This window comes from Bubalus bubalis, chromosome 2 (assembly GCF_019923935.1).
Source record: "Bubalus bubalis isolate 160015118507 breed Murrah chromosome 2, NDDB_SH_1, whole genome shotgun sequence".
NCBI lineage: Eukaryota > Metazoa > Chordata > Mammalia > Artiodactyla > Bovidae > Bubalus > Bubalus bubalis.
Genome location: NC_059158.1, coordinates 128,546,588 through 128,560,363, shown reverse-complemented (window position 1 = coordinate 128,560,363; position 13,776 = coordinate 128,546,588). Strand labels below are relative to the sequence as shown.

Here is a 13,776-nt window from a genome sequence, read left to right as displayed (position 1 = left end):
AACTGATTTTTGTAGACTGCTTTTGTGGATTTTTCACTGAACTATTTTATCCATAATTACATACAGTCTCTGTCACATATTTATCTTTTTCCCTTAATTTTTTAAACAACACTTGACAGGCTGAAGGCAACAGGCTTCAAGCCAAACTTGCCCTGCAGGATGTAGTTTTTCCAATCTCTGGTCTAGAGAATCAACAAAGAAATACATCAACCCCTGATTTATAGGACTTGCCAATATCTATGATATAAATATTCCCACCATGATGAATTTCAAAATATCAAAGCGATGTCACTCAACTTGGAGTTGGGAAGAGAGGCACTGTAGCAATCAAATAGACTGTATCTCTACCACACAGATACAACAGAAGTAAATAACCTCAAATACATATAGATAGATGGAAATAGATATATTAAAGTAATTAGGAATAAATGAATTTAGTACCTTTTAAAAATACTTTGATGGATTGTAAGTTTATATAACTGAACCTTTCATAATGACTGCATGATGGCTTGTAAGTTTCTGAGTCACCACTATATTTGCCAAAACATTTTCTCCAGGCTCACAGCTCAGACTCTCTCCCTGGGCTCCTTCATGGTCAGCTACCTGGACTTAGATGGAGGTGAGGAGATGCTCAAACATGAGATTTGTCAAGGTCCCACATCTTCTCACTTGCTGATTCGCTTACTGATTTTCTTACTGATCCTGAGCAAGGAGTGCAAGGGTTTGTAGGGACAGAAAACTCACCTCATAGTCAATGTCCAAGGCATCTGCCTCACCCTTGGTGCGGAAGTGCTGTGTGTGCCTGTCCACAGTGAAATTCACGTGTTTGCCAACTCGCTCCAGGAGGACGGAATGCCAGTGCTGGTCATCCAGTAGGCTCCCCAGGGTGGCCGAGGGTGGGCTGCTGCTGAGACGAGGTTTGCTGTCATCTGTAAAGGGAACAGGAAGAAAAGATGGCATCTGTGCCCCCAGGGCAGCCTGCAGTGCTATAAATAGAATATTCTGCAAGCAAGGCCAACTCTCTCTATCCAAAGTAAAAGATGATTCTCTCTCTACAGACCCAGAACTGTCCTGGGCTTGGGATGGAATACCAACTTTTTCCCACAGATTCCAGGACCAAGTTCTCCATCAACTGACATCTACACTCCCTTTTAGACATGAAAGAACATGTTTCTAGGTCTGGTGCAATTACATAATAAGAGAAATCAGATCTTGATAGCTGTATGAACAATATTGAAAATAGAACTCATCACATTTAGAAACAATGCATATTCTTTGTACTTGACTGGCTCTTGAAAGGAGAAAGTGAATCTTGAGTTGTACTTTAGCAGAAGAGTGAATGCTGGATAAGTAGAGGGAAGACAGTAGGGCCACTGAGTTAGGTAAATATGTAGGCAAAGGCAAGGAGAGGAAATGATCATTTTAGCTGCAATTTTCAATACCTACTCTATCGAGGGCATTTAAGTACAGATTGCATAATCTCCAAGTTCGATGCTCTAAGGCAAAATGATTATCTGCATTTATCAAATTACGAAGCTGAGGTCTGGTAAGGTTAAGCATTCCTAGGCAGAGATGTATCCAGGGCTCAAATTCAGATCCAGTCAGATTTTTGACTCTGATCCTGTCATGGGTCATTCAGCCCAAGCTGAGTTTGGAACACACCTCTTGGGAGGATGTGAGAGGTACATTTTTCAATCAAGTGCCTCTGGTTCCCCTTCTCTTCATCTCTCCTCCAGTTTTATGGTGTTCCTGCCTGTATCCTTCTGTCAAAAAGATTAGAGCTTTACTTTTTTTTTTCTTTCTTACAGAATGGCTCAAACTTGGCAAAATGAACAGTTCAATGCAACTAATTTTACTTATATATAAATCTTCCAATTTTTCAGTATTTTATGTATTCAGTACCCTTAGTAACTGAAAGCTAAATGTCTCTCTTGTCTCTCCCAAAATGTGTAGAACAGCTGCAGCAGCCTGCTCCACAGCGTGGCAATCAGGGGGCAGAAGCTGCCGTTTCCCCTGTGGGTTGCTCACACCCACCTCCATTATGGTCCCAAGTCACTGCTTCCTGCACAAAATAACACTTTGTTGCTTCCTATGGGGGTGGGGGGGCAGTATCCAACTGATTGTAATTGAAAAATAAGAGCTGATGAGTTCATAGCTGACTTTAATTGATTTTTTCAATGACATATTGATTTGTTCCACATCTTATGAGTTCTTACAATGTGTCAAATTATGCAGATACATTATTAGATCTTTTACTTTTTCTTCCTTCTCCCTTCGTTCGTTCCTTCCTCCCTCCCTCTCTTCCTTTCCTTTTTCTATCCGTCCACCCATAAAATGGCATTGATAGCTATCTGTCTTGTTTACAGTGACAAATGCTGTACACAGGAGATAAACAGTTAAAAGGCACACTTCCCTCTCTGAAGGTTTTAATGTGGAGATACAATAAGTGAATTGATAAGAAGCATGCTGCTTGTATTAACAGCAGTTAAGACAAGGAACCAAGAAAATGTAGGGTAGGAAGCTGTGGATGTTACATTATAGAGAGGGGCCAGGCCTGAAATTTGGCCAGAACAAGGAGCATTGTTACCTAACCAGGAAAAGCACCTGCCAAGGGTAGGGGTTCAGGGTAACCCCATGGAGGAATTCCATGCAGCAGAGTGCTATGACCATGTGGGGTTGGCTGATACCACTTAGGATCAGTTGCTAGTGTGAGCTGATTTACAGCTTGTGTTTTACCTTTAAGAAATGGGAGCCACTGGAGAATTAATAAGTCAGGGATTACTGGCTCAGACTAATATTTTAAGAAGGTTATTTTGGCAGCTGTATGGGAATTTGATTAAAAGGCAAGGCTGGCAGGAAAACTGGCAGTCATGTGGATGGAGGATGAGGGGCATAGGCAAAGCGAGCACAAGAAGGGCAGATTTCCAGGTGGTGAGAGGCTGTTGACATGTGGTAGCCTAGAATGTCATTTGGATACTAGAGTGGACATAATAAAAGAAAGACTTATTGAGAAATGACTTTTAGGAAGTTTGCTCCAGCAAGTGGATGAAAAGCACTACCAGTCAAAACAAAAAATACTTGTGTCTGCCTCTCTCTCCCTCCCTCTTCTACACACACACACACACACACACACAGAATCAACTTTTATTTATAAAATAAAACATGCCCAAGGACTAATGACTGATTGAAGGAGACTTACTGTGTCTTATAAACTATTAGTTCTAAGTTAATATACCCAAATAAATTTAATATTCGAGCCTTCACTTTAAATTTGATATGCCTTCCCTTTTCCTTAAAAAGCTATAAAGGCATTTAAGAATTTACTAATATGTAAAGAACATTAAACATTTGAAACTGTAAAACCAATGAAAGTCACAAAAAGAAAAAGTAAAGGAATCATATCTTTTCCTCCTACTTATTTGTTATTGTGTGTTGTTTGGGTGGGTTTTAGTGATATTTTGATTTTTTTAATAGAGAAAAACATGGATTAAAATTAAATACTTTGATATTTTCTACACTTTTATTCCTGCTTCAAAAGATGAGTTTAATTATGAAGAGGTCAAACTGACTGTAATTTTAGTTTTTATTCTTTTTCTTTTCTTTATATATTTTAGAGTATAAATATTTTTGATATTAAGAAACAAAACTAAACTTCATTAAAAGCATAATCCTCAACCTGCATGGATAACTATATGACTGATGTGTGAATTATTGAATATCTCCTGCATTACAAGTATATTTTTAATTTAAAAAATGGCCGACATGAACATATTTTACTCTCTCCATGAATCATTTTATGTTAATGCACAGAAATCTTTGTTTTGTTTTTAATCATTGTCATACCCAACTATTTTGCAACCCCCTGGGCTGTAGGTGCACCGGGTTCCTCTGTCCATAGGATTTCCCAGGCAAGAATACATGTATTGAAACAAATTGAGTGGAAATCAGTCCACTTTAACAGTTGGATAAACAGGAAATTCTGCTATTCATCAAGTAGGATGTTTCAAAATATGTCTATATGAGGTGTAACTATGAAGAAAAAAGTTTAGTCTTAGAAAAATTTCCATTTTACCTAGAAGTGTTCATTATTAGAAATTACGAAAAAACTTCATTCTCAAAAGATTATCAAACTCTTCATTCTGTAATATATACTTCAAGTCATATTTCAGTGGCAATTATGGTTCAACTACAACTTTTAACTAGTTTCCAGTTTATTAAGGCAAGATAAAAACACCTATGTGTAATTGTGGAGGACACAAAGAAAATAAAAATCCACAGATGGTGTCTTTTAGGCCAGAAACACATTAGAGGAAAAAAAATGAATTACTTATTAAATTAAAACTTGTTTTCATGTAGTTTGAGATAGTTAAAATGAAACTATGTAAATATTACTCAAGACCCTAAGGCTTATGAAAAATTTTACAGGAAGTTTAAAATATCTGCAAAACATTTCTAACTTTCTCATCTCCTCATCCTCCCCTATCCCACCCCCACATACTATGGATAAGCATATCAAATTCTTCACCCTTGGAAGTAGTTTTTTCCGGATCCTTAGCATGTATATTGTTGTGTTTTCACTTCAAAATCTCCTTTGATTAAATCACCATGCTTGGTCTTAACAGTTTAAATATGGATGGCACTTTACCTTTCACAATCTGTAGACTTCACACAGCTTGAGGAAATGAGAACATCAACTTTCTCTTTCAATATTGTATTTCAACAAAAAGTCACTCTTGGAAAGATTTGTTGTTGATGAGCTAGAGGGCCATTCACATGGAGGTCCCCAGTGCCTTCATCCACTTGCTCTTTAGGATTAACTTTCTCACATTTAGTTGTTCAGGCTATCAATGTTGGTATTCACTTGTAATTTTAAGCTTCTTTTCTGTTAAAGTGAGGTGAGCATTTTACATAGGTTGTTTTTGTTATTCCTGAACACAGCCTTACAAAAAGCTTCACCTCAATGAAGCCACAGGATATACCCAAGTTCACAAAGAATTAAGGTTATACCCTGAGCTATGACTCCAAAGCTAAATACTCTTACTACTTACTCCTATTGGAAAAATTGATACCTTCATTCCTTATGTTCTGGCCATCTGCCTCCCACCATACACACATATGAGTTTATTTAGCTTACTAAGAATACCAGGAAAGAGATTTGATGGATCAGCAAGCAGAGAGTTGTGGAAAAGGAAAATGCAGCAACCCAAAGAGGGAAGGACATGATGTAAACGGTGAAGGCAAACTTCACCTCTCTAGTTTATCCAGGATTATATAGACGCCTGTTTAGCAAAATTCATGGCTGATGAATGTTCTCAAGTACTCAAATGAAGTCTTCTAAGAAAATAAAAACTAACAGGAAGCCATGTGATTACAGTGGACTTGACCCTCAAATCAGAGAAAATCCTTATGTATCACTAAAGAAATGTAATTCATGTCCTTAGTTCTTAAAAAAATGTTTCTAAATTTTATTCAATAAAACATTCTCTAGATTTAGGGGTCATTGTTCAATCTGACTCCTAAGTTGCATCTATATTTTGTGACTTCATTATCTTAAAAAAATATGGTTTTGATGATACATAGCTATCTACTTTTGGTTAATATTACAAAGTTAGAAAGTCAATCACAATAATCGTTTCACCAGGCTGGGACCTCCTTGAAAATCAGAACTGATGACCCCCAGTGCATAGCTAAGTGCTTAGCTTAATGTACTTGCTCAATGAATTCCTATACATTAATGACACAGTTTATATAAAATGGGGTGCCAAATTACCACACTGACACTTTGTCTGAAATCCCTGTCTTTCTTTCCTCTTCATAATAAAATCTCCAGCTAATTGAAGTTGGATCCAAGAAGACTTTCTGGACTCCTCTATCCCACCCTGGTCTCTCCATTCTAAAAATTTTAACACATGAACAGCAACTTCTTAATATTCAATACCTACTTGTTCAATGAAAGTTTATAACATTTTAATGATTAATGTCAGGACCTTGTGTTTGAGTTGGTGAGGGTTCTAATCTTGGGTCGATGGCTATGCAACTACATGATCTCTGTGACCCAGGGTAACCAACTGGATATCACTGATGATCAAAATGCTTGAATTTGAAAAAGCTAAAGTAAACATTCACTAGACTCCCTAGAGTAGGTGCAGAGTATTCAGTGATATCCAAGATATCTCTGTGAGTTGGTTATGCAGTCAGATGCTTTGCCTTTGAACCTATGCTTGGCTCCCGCAAGGAGAGTGTGCTCCACACATGTTTCTGCTATTTCAAGGTTCTCATTTTCCTATGACTGCCTTATTGCACAATCTGCCTCAGTTCAAAAGCACTGGACTCTTGTAAGGATGAATGACCTGCATGTGCGATTGTTGTTTTGCTTAGTTTTTACTACAATTCCCCAGTCATGTAATGCCTCTGCTCTTTGATTTTACCACCCGCATGTACGAGTTTGTGCTGTTGTAATTCTACAGAGGGCAAACTGCCACAGGTGATCTGAATGAGATGTGCAAAGAGTGGAAAGAGGAATCTCTATTAACCTCCTTATGGATTAAGAGAAGAAATTTCTTTCGCATTAGTAGCTCTAGAAAAATCATCATTGTACCCTAAGAGAACAGTCAAAGGGGAAGGCCTAGTTTGACTGCAGCATTGAAATGGTCTTTTCAAGTCAACTGCCACAGAGGTAACTAAGTAATATGAATCAGAATATCAGCAAAGAGCATCACTTGTGAGGAACCACAGCACACCATGCATCTCCAAAGGCCCGCTTCTGTAGCTGTCCATGGTACTGAATCACTCCACTCAGCCTAAAACACTGAATTGTAAAGTCACAAATTAGAAAAGGAACACGCATTGGAGAACTGTCCCTACAGGGAACACTGCTGGAGTATCCACATAAGCTGGGAAGAGAGAAACTTCCTCCTTCACTGGCCCAACACTATTTTTAGCCCATTAACTTGAATTCTTAGATTCTTCCTCTCTCTCTTCATTTTTCTCTTTCTTGATTCATTTCTTTTAAAAAAGAAAACCAGAGGGGAAAAAAAAGACCTTGATCATGGATAATATAAACTCTTTCCACTTTGAAGGTTGTGTGGAAACTTGGAAAGAACATAAATTTTATATAATATGTAAAATTTTTATATAAATAGCTAAGGAAAAGCGCTTGGAAAATACACCAAAATTAATAGAAGGATGACTGGGTTGTAGAACTTTGAGTGACTTTTTTCATCTTATTTATAATTTTTTTCTTCGAGTTTTCTAAAACTGACATATATTTTATAATCTGAAAATAAGTTTCAGATCATCAGATCAGATCAGATCAGTCGCTCAGTCATGTCTGACTCTTTGCGACCCCATGAATCACAGCATGCCAGGCCTCCTTGTCCATCACCAAAAATAAGTTTAAAAGGCAGTAAATATGACTAGATTTTAACTGTGACTATACTGATTACTAGCTGCATCATTTGAGCAGCTGACATATATTCCTCCAGTTTAATATTCCATATAGGTAAATTGGAGCTAATGGCTATGTACATAATGGGCTGCTTTGAGGACTGGATAGGATACTGCACATTGTGGAGATCACAGGAGGAAGAGTAGGCCAGGCTTGCGGATGAGCAAGCCAAATGAGAAAAATGTGTATTTGTGTCAGGCTCTGATAGGTGAGATGAAAACCTCTTTTCCCAATAATTCAATTGGCCTGGAATACCTACTTCAGGTAGGTGTTCTCCTAGTTTCCAGAACTACAGCCATGATCACAATGTTATCTTGCCCTTGTGTAACCTATGTTACAGATTTTCTCTTATGGGCAAATCAAAGCTGTTACCATTCCCCTTTTCCCCTTAACTCAGTGCTTCAGAAGATTTGCTGGCTATGACAGAGAGTATGTTACATATCAGTATGTTATGCTGAGCTAACATACTAATATATGTCAGTGTCTCTCCAGAGAAGAAACATAAAAAACTGTACTATTTAATAAGTATGCTGGGTAACTGTTTAAAGGAGGTAAGTACAGGAAATATTCAATCATGGTAAACTCATGGAAATGAATAAATCCAAAAGCCGAAGAAAAATTCCAAACTTTGTAGAATACAGACTAAACATATTTTTACTACTAAATAATTCACTAAATGAGATTTCCCATTATCACCAACACAGTTAGAAATATGGGTTAAATGGAAATCTGGAAAGAGAATTGTTCTGTCTTCTTTATATCACAGCAGGAGAGGGTCTTCTTCATCTTAATAGACCCATTTCTTTCCAGGAAGACCAGCAAACTACAGGATGTGGGACATTCAGATATCGTTAGCTGAATAATAAGTAATATGAGGAGTTTCACTGTGTTTATTTACTGACATAGAAAATTCTCAGGTGGCATTAGTGGTTAAGAATCCACCTGCCAATGCAGGAGACCTAAGAGATAAAAGCTCTATCCCTAAGTCTAGAAGAGCCCCTAAAGTAGGAAGTGGCACCCCACTGCAGTATTCTTGCCTGGAAAATCCCATGGGCAGAGAAGACCAGCAGGCTATAGCCCGTGGGGCCACAAAGAGTCATACATGACTGAGCACGGCAGATTGGATCACAGAAAATTCATTTTGAATATTTTTAGTTTTCATGTTCATGCCCTGCTAGATAGTTATTAATAATATCCCAGGTTAGAAATATGTAAATTGAGGCTTGGAAGTTATGAACTTTCCCCCAAAGTAAATAGTTGGCACCTGTCTGCAAGTAAAATCTGTCACATGAGCACATTCTTTTCCTTTCCATCCTGCTTTACTGTGACTGAAACTGTTGTACATCATTGGGTTATGCTTGTTGGGGCAGAGGGGTAATGGCAATAACTTTATCCACAACCCACAATGCTCTGTGAATGACTTGTCACTGGGTGTTAGGGAGGAAGTTACTCCATCCATTCTCCTTTCATGAAAATTGAACACCAGTTAACAGACTGATATGTTTCTGCTGAATATGCCCATCTTTCATAGACTTCACTGATAAATTTCTCTAGGTATGTGGACAAAACTGATTAGGTGACTAGCGAATCCTCTTTAGCTCTCCTCTGGGTGAGACTCTAAAGATGCCTTTGATGTGTATTTAGTTTAGTGCATTAGATATCAATTTAATGAGCTAAACTTGGGATCCAGAGGCTCCCTTGCTAGCACTGCCAATGTCCAACATAGAGGCTAAGGAGATGCTCAGAAATGCCTCAAAATAAGTATCTCCATTGCTTGGCTTTGGGGATGAGTTCACAATAATCTTCATTCTTATGCTAATTAGTAAAATAATTTATTTCTAAATAATTATTATTAAAGGACAAAAAATTATCTGTGATATTTCTAGGCTTTCATGCAACATAAGCCTACAAACTGAATTCTGCTATGACTTTCTTTACTATTTAATTATTTTCCACAAGTATACTCTCCACCCCTTCCCCTAACACTAATAAATACCCAAAGGGAGGCAGAAACTCATTCTTACAGAATGCGGTCTCTTCCTTTTTCATCACCCTAACACTTTTTTCCTAGTTCCTTTTCTTCAGTAGAGCTTCTTGGTTTGAATTGCGAATTTGGGAGTTCTACTCCCTGCCTTCTGTACTTGGCTCATGCTTGCTTACAAAGTAACTTTCATATAAAGGAGGCTGACCATCTCTTAGTTGATTACCAAGAAATGCAGACCTGCCAGTAGTGAGGCAGGAACGATGGATGCCAACCTACAGCAGGAGGCCTGAGTCCTAAACAGATAGAAAGTAGGAGGGCATTTTGTACTAAATTTACTAGCATTTGACAAATACAGGGTTCACCCTAGCACAGCCTAGACACTTGATATAAACAAAAAACAAAACAGAGTTTCCTTTAATAAGACATGAGAATGCCCAGAAACTTAGATGCCATGCAGATGACCCCTTGTTCCCTCACAAAACAAACAAAAAGTAAAATGTATCTCCCCATATTCCCCCAGGAACTTAACTTTCATAAGTGTAACAAGTATAACAGATGGTGAGCAAGCCTTATTATATTGTAATATGTGTGCTTGTATGTGTGTTCAAACTTACTCTAGCTAAAGCTTGTTACTTAAAAAAAAAAAAAGTGAAATACATCGAAAAAGAAAGAAAGGAAGGAAGGAAGAAAAATTAACCTGTATCTCTTCCCTACCTACTAAAATTCCCTTGTTTAAAGAATGCTATTTATGGCTTAAACATTTAAAAATGTGGATTTTTCTTCTCCAATTTGGATAAGGAAAATATATCACTTTGACTGTGACACAGCAACTTCTAACTGACACACTAGGAGGATAACCTGCTAGAAAAGGAGCTCCCCATAGCCCGACATGGCCAGGGACAGGGCAAAGCTTGACCCTACCCAAGTTGAGGTGCAGGGCGAGCCTTCCTCTCTGGAGCTCCAGGGTGATGTGGTCTCCCCGTTGTCCTTCTCCATGGAACAGGACCCCATCTCCTTGCATGCTCTTGAACTTCAGGGAAATCACATCTTTGAGAGTACTCATCAGCTTCTGATTGAACCTGTAGAGTAGGGAGCTTCGACCATCGAAGTCAGCAACGTCCGATTCTAGGCACAAAGAGAGAGAGGAAGGAAGATCAGTGCACATCCTCAAAATGTTCTCCCTCTTTCCTGTCTTAGCTGTTGTTCAATTAGTTGAAATATTCCTGACATCTATAGGGTACTGACTCAAGGGGAAACATATAGCCCAGACCCAGTGTAATTAGACTCAGGGGAAATATTCATTTAGAAGCAACCATCACATACTCAGAGTGAACTGATCATCTGTCTAGAAGTTAAGCCTCTCATTAGTGATAGTCAGCTTTTGCTTGAGGGGACAAGATGCGAATACCACAAGTACCTTTGTCAGGCTGTATTGTGTCAGATGCCTGGTTGTAATAGTCTCTCATGATTTATCCTCCTTATTAACTTGCTTCTGATAGTTAGAGTCATTTTCTCCCATCATCTCCAGTTCAAGGTCAGAGATGAAAAATATAGTTCATTATTTCAACCCTGACGGAAAAGTGCAGTTTTCCTAGACATGTGTTAAGAAAGAATCTGAGGTTTTACTTTAGGTTCCTTTAGGTTTCCTTTAGGTGTATGGTTTGAAGTAGTTATGTATGGATGTGAGAGTTGGACTGTAAAGAAAGCTGAGCATTGAAGAATTCATGCTTTTGAACTGTGGTAATGGAGAAGACTCTGGAAAGTCCCTTGGACTGCAAGGAGATCCAACCAGTCCATCCTAAGGGAAATCAGTCCTGAATATTCATTGGAAGGACTGATGCTGTAGCTGAAACTCTAATACTTTGGCCACCTGATGTGGCCAAAGAAGAACTAATTCATTGGAAAAGACCCTGATGCTGGGAAAGACTGAGGCAGGAGGAGAAGGAGACGACAGAGAATGAAATGGAGGTGCATCACCGACTTGATGGACATGAGTCTGAGCAAGCTCCGGGAGTTGGTGATGGACAGGGAAGCCTGGTGTGCTGCAGTCCATGGAGTTCCAAAGAGTTGTACACAATTGAGTGACTGAACTGAACTGAACTTAGGGTCACTGGAAAATAATATTCAGTAAAAGTAGATTTACTACTTGAACAGAGAGTGCAAATATCTTGCATCCTTATCACGCCTGCCTTATCTTATGCTGATGATATGTATCATTTTAGTTTTCATATAAAAATGAATATTCATTATTGTGAAAGCATAAAAGGAAGTCCTGGTAATTACAATTTAGATAAGCTTATGTAGCAGATATGAATAACCATATCTGAAAATTGTATGTCAAAAAGCTAATAGAAATTTTCTTTTCCTTTTTTTATTGATGCATAATTGATCTACAACATTATATTAGCTTCAAGTGTACAACACAATGATTGCTGCTGTTGCTACTGCTGCTGCTGCTGCTAAGTCACTTCAGTCGTGTCTGACTCTGTGTGACCCCATAGACGGCAGCCCACCAGGCTCCCCCATCCCTGGGATTCTCCAGGCATGAACACTGGAGTGGGTTGCCATTTCCTTCTCCAATGCATGATAGTGAAAAGTGAAAGTGAAGTCACTCATTCGTGTCCGACTCTTAGCGACCCCATGGACTACAGCCTAGCAGGCTCCTCCGCCCATAGGATTTTCCAGGCAAGAGTACTGGAGTGGGGTGCCACACAATGATTAGATATTTATATATATTGCAAAATCAGCAGCACAAAAAGTGTATTTAACTTTTGTATTTTACATAGTCACAGAATTTTTTTCTTGTGATGAGAACTTTTAAGAACTACTCTCTAAGCAGCTTTCAAATATGAGTCTTACCTCACCAAAGAATATAGAAAGATGGCAAATAAGCATCTGAAAAGATGCTCCACATCACACATCACCTGAGAAATGCAAATTAAAATAATGTGGCACTGTTAAACGTACGCCCATTAGAATGGCCTAACCCGGAAACACCGACACCACCTAATGCTGAGGTAGGAGGATGTGGAGCAATAGGGAGTCTCATTCATTGAGAGATGGGACACAGAACAGTACAGCCACCGTGGAAGACAGTTTGGTCGTTTCTTACAAAGCTAAATGTACTCTACTTATACCATCTAGCAATCTAACTCTGTTGTATTTACTCAAAAGAGTTGAAAACTTGAGTCCACACAAACACCTGCACACAGCTTCAGTTATAATTGCCAAATCTTATAAACAACCAAAATACACTTCACCAGGTGAATGGATAACTAAACTGTGGTGCATTGAGATAACAGAATACTGCATAGCACTAAAAGGAAATGAACTGTCAAGCCATGAAAAGAAAGAAACAAACAAAAACCTTAAATACATATTACTTAATGAAAAAATGTCAATCTGAAAATGCTACTCAATGAGTCCAGAAGCATGACATTCTAGGAAAAGCAAAACTATGGGACAGGAAAAAGATCAGTAGAGGCCAGGGGTTGATCAGAGGGAAAGAGGAATTGGCAGAGCACAGAGGATTTCTAGGACAGTGAAAATACAGATACTGAAATGATAAGATGCATGTTATTATATGTTACTCTAAACTTACAGAATATACAACACCAACAGTGAACTGTTGTAGAAGTCGGACCATCAAGAAACCAAGCACCACACTCGGAGAATTGGAGAATTCAGGTTTATTGTCCAAAAACCAAGCACCACGCTCAGAAATTTGGAGAAACCAGGTTCATTACTCCAGTGCACCCAAAGGAGTTAACTCTTCCAGCTCTGCGCCCAGAACAAAGGAGTTACAGAATTTTTATAGACAGTACATGACCCCAGACTTTAGTGGACAGTGCTGTTAATAGGCAAGTTCAAATTAGGGGTCTCATGCACACAGAAACAGCAGTTAGGACACAGCAGGGGGATGCCTGACCTTTACACAAACATGGTTAAGCAGGATTACAGGGGTTGAGTAATTGACAAGGGTGAATGATGTAAGTTTCAGCCCAGTAGCCCCAGGACCCATCTTCTGCCCTTGTGGCTGGCCCATAGTATTGGATATGCATTCAGAAGGCCATTGTCATCTTTCCAGTCTCCAATCTGTAGAGATCTGAGCTTTTTGGTGGGACCTCTGTCTTTATTAACTGGGACTCCCAACGATTCACCTTGGGCTAGGGGAAGGAGGAAAAGGGAGGGATGGATAGTCTCCAATACCATGCCCCCCACCAGTTGGCTGGTAAAATCAAATATGCGTTAGTCCCACAAATCCAATATAATCCTTCAGGAGCAGGCCAATGTCCTTCAGTAGACAAGTCATCCCATCAGGTCTTTAAATCAGGGAACCTTGCTA

General features: G+C 38.8%; 1 protein-coding gene and 1 long non-coding RNA gene across 4 annotated transcripts in view; one reads left to right on the top strand and one right to left on the bottom strand.

Moving 5' to 3' along the window:
* Positions 1 to 13,776, bottom strand: part of CNTNAP5 (contactin associated protein family member 5) — a 1,053,040-nt gene that overhangs the window by 553,947 nt on the left and 485,317 nt on the right. For both annotated transcript variants that reach the window (XM_025277585.3, XM_044936563.2), the window contains exons 5-6: positions 10,353 to 10,556; positions 745 to 929 (exon numbers count right to left, since the gene is read on the bottom strand). In XM_025277585.3, coding sequence (XP_025133370.2) covers positions 745 to 929; positions 10,353 to 10,556 — 389 coding nt within the window. The remainder of the gene's footprint in view (positions 1 to 744; positions 930 to 10,352; positions 10,557 to 13,776) is intronic.
* The window catches only part of LOC123331715, a 130,264-nt gene that overhangs the window by 85,094 nt on the left and 31,394 nt on the right, over positions 1 to 13,776 (top strand). The gene's annotated exons all lie outside the window — the stretch shown is intronic.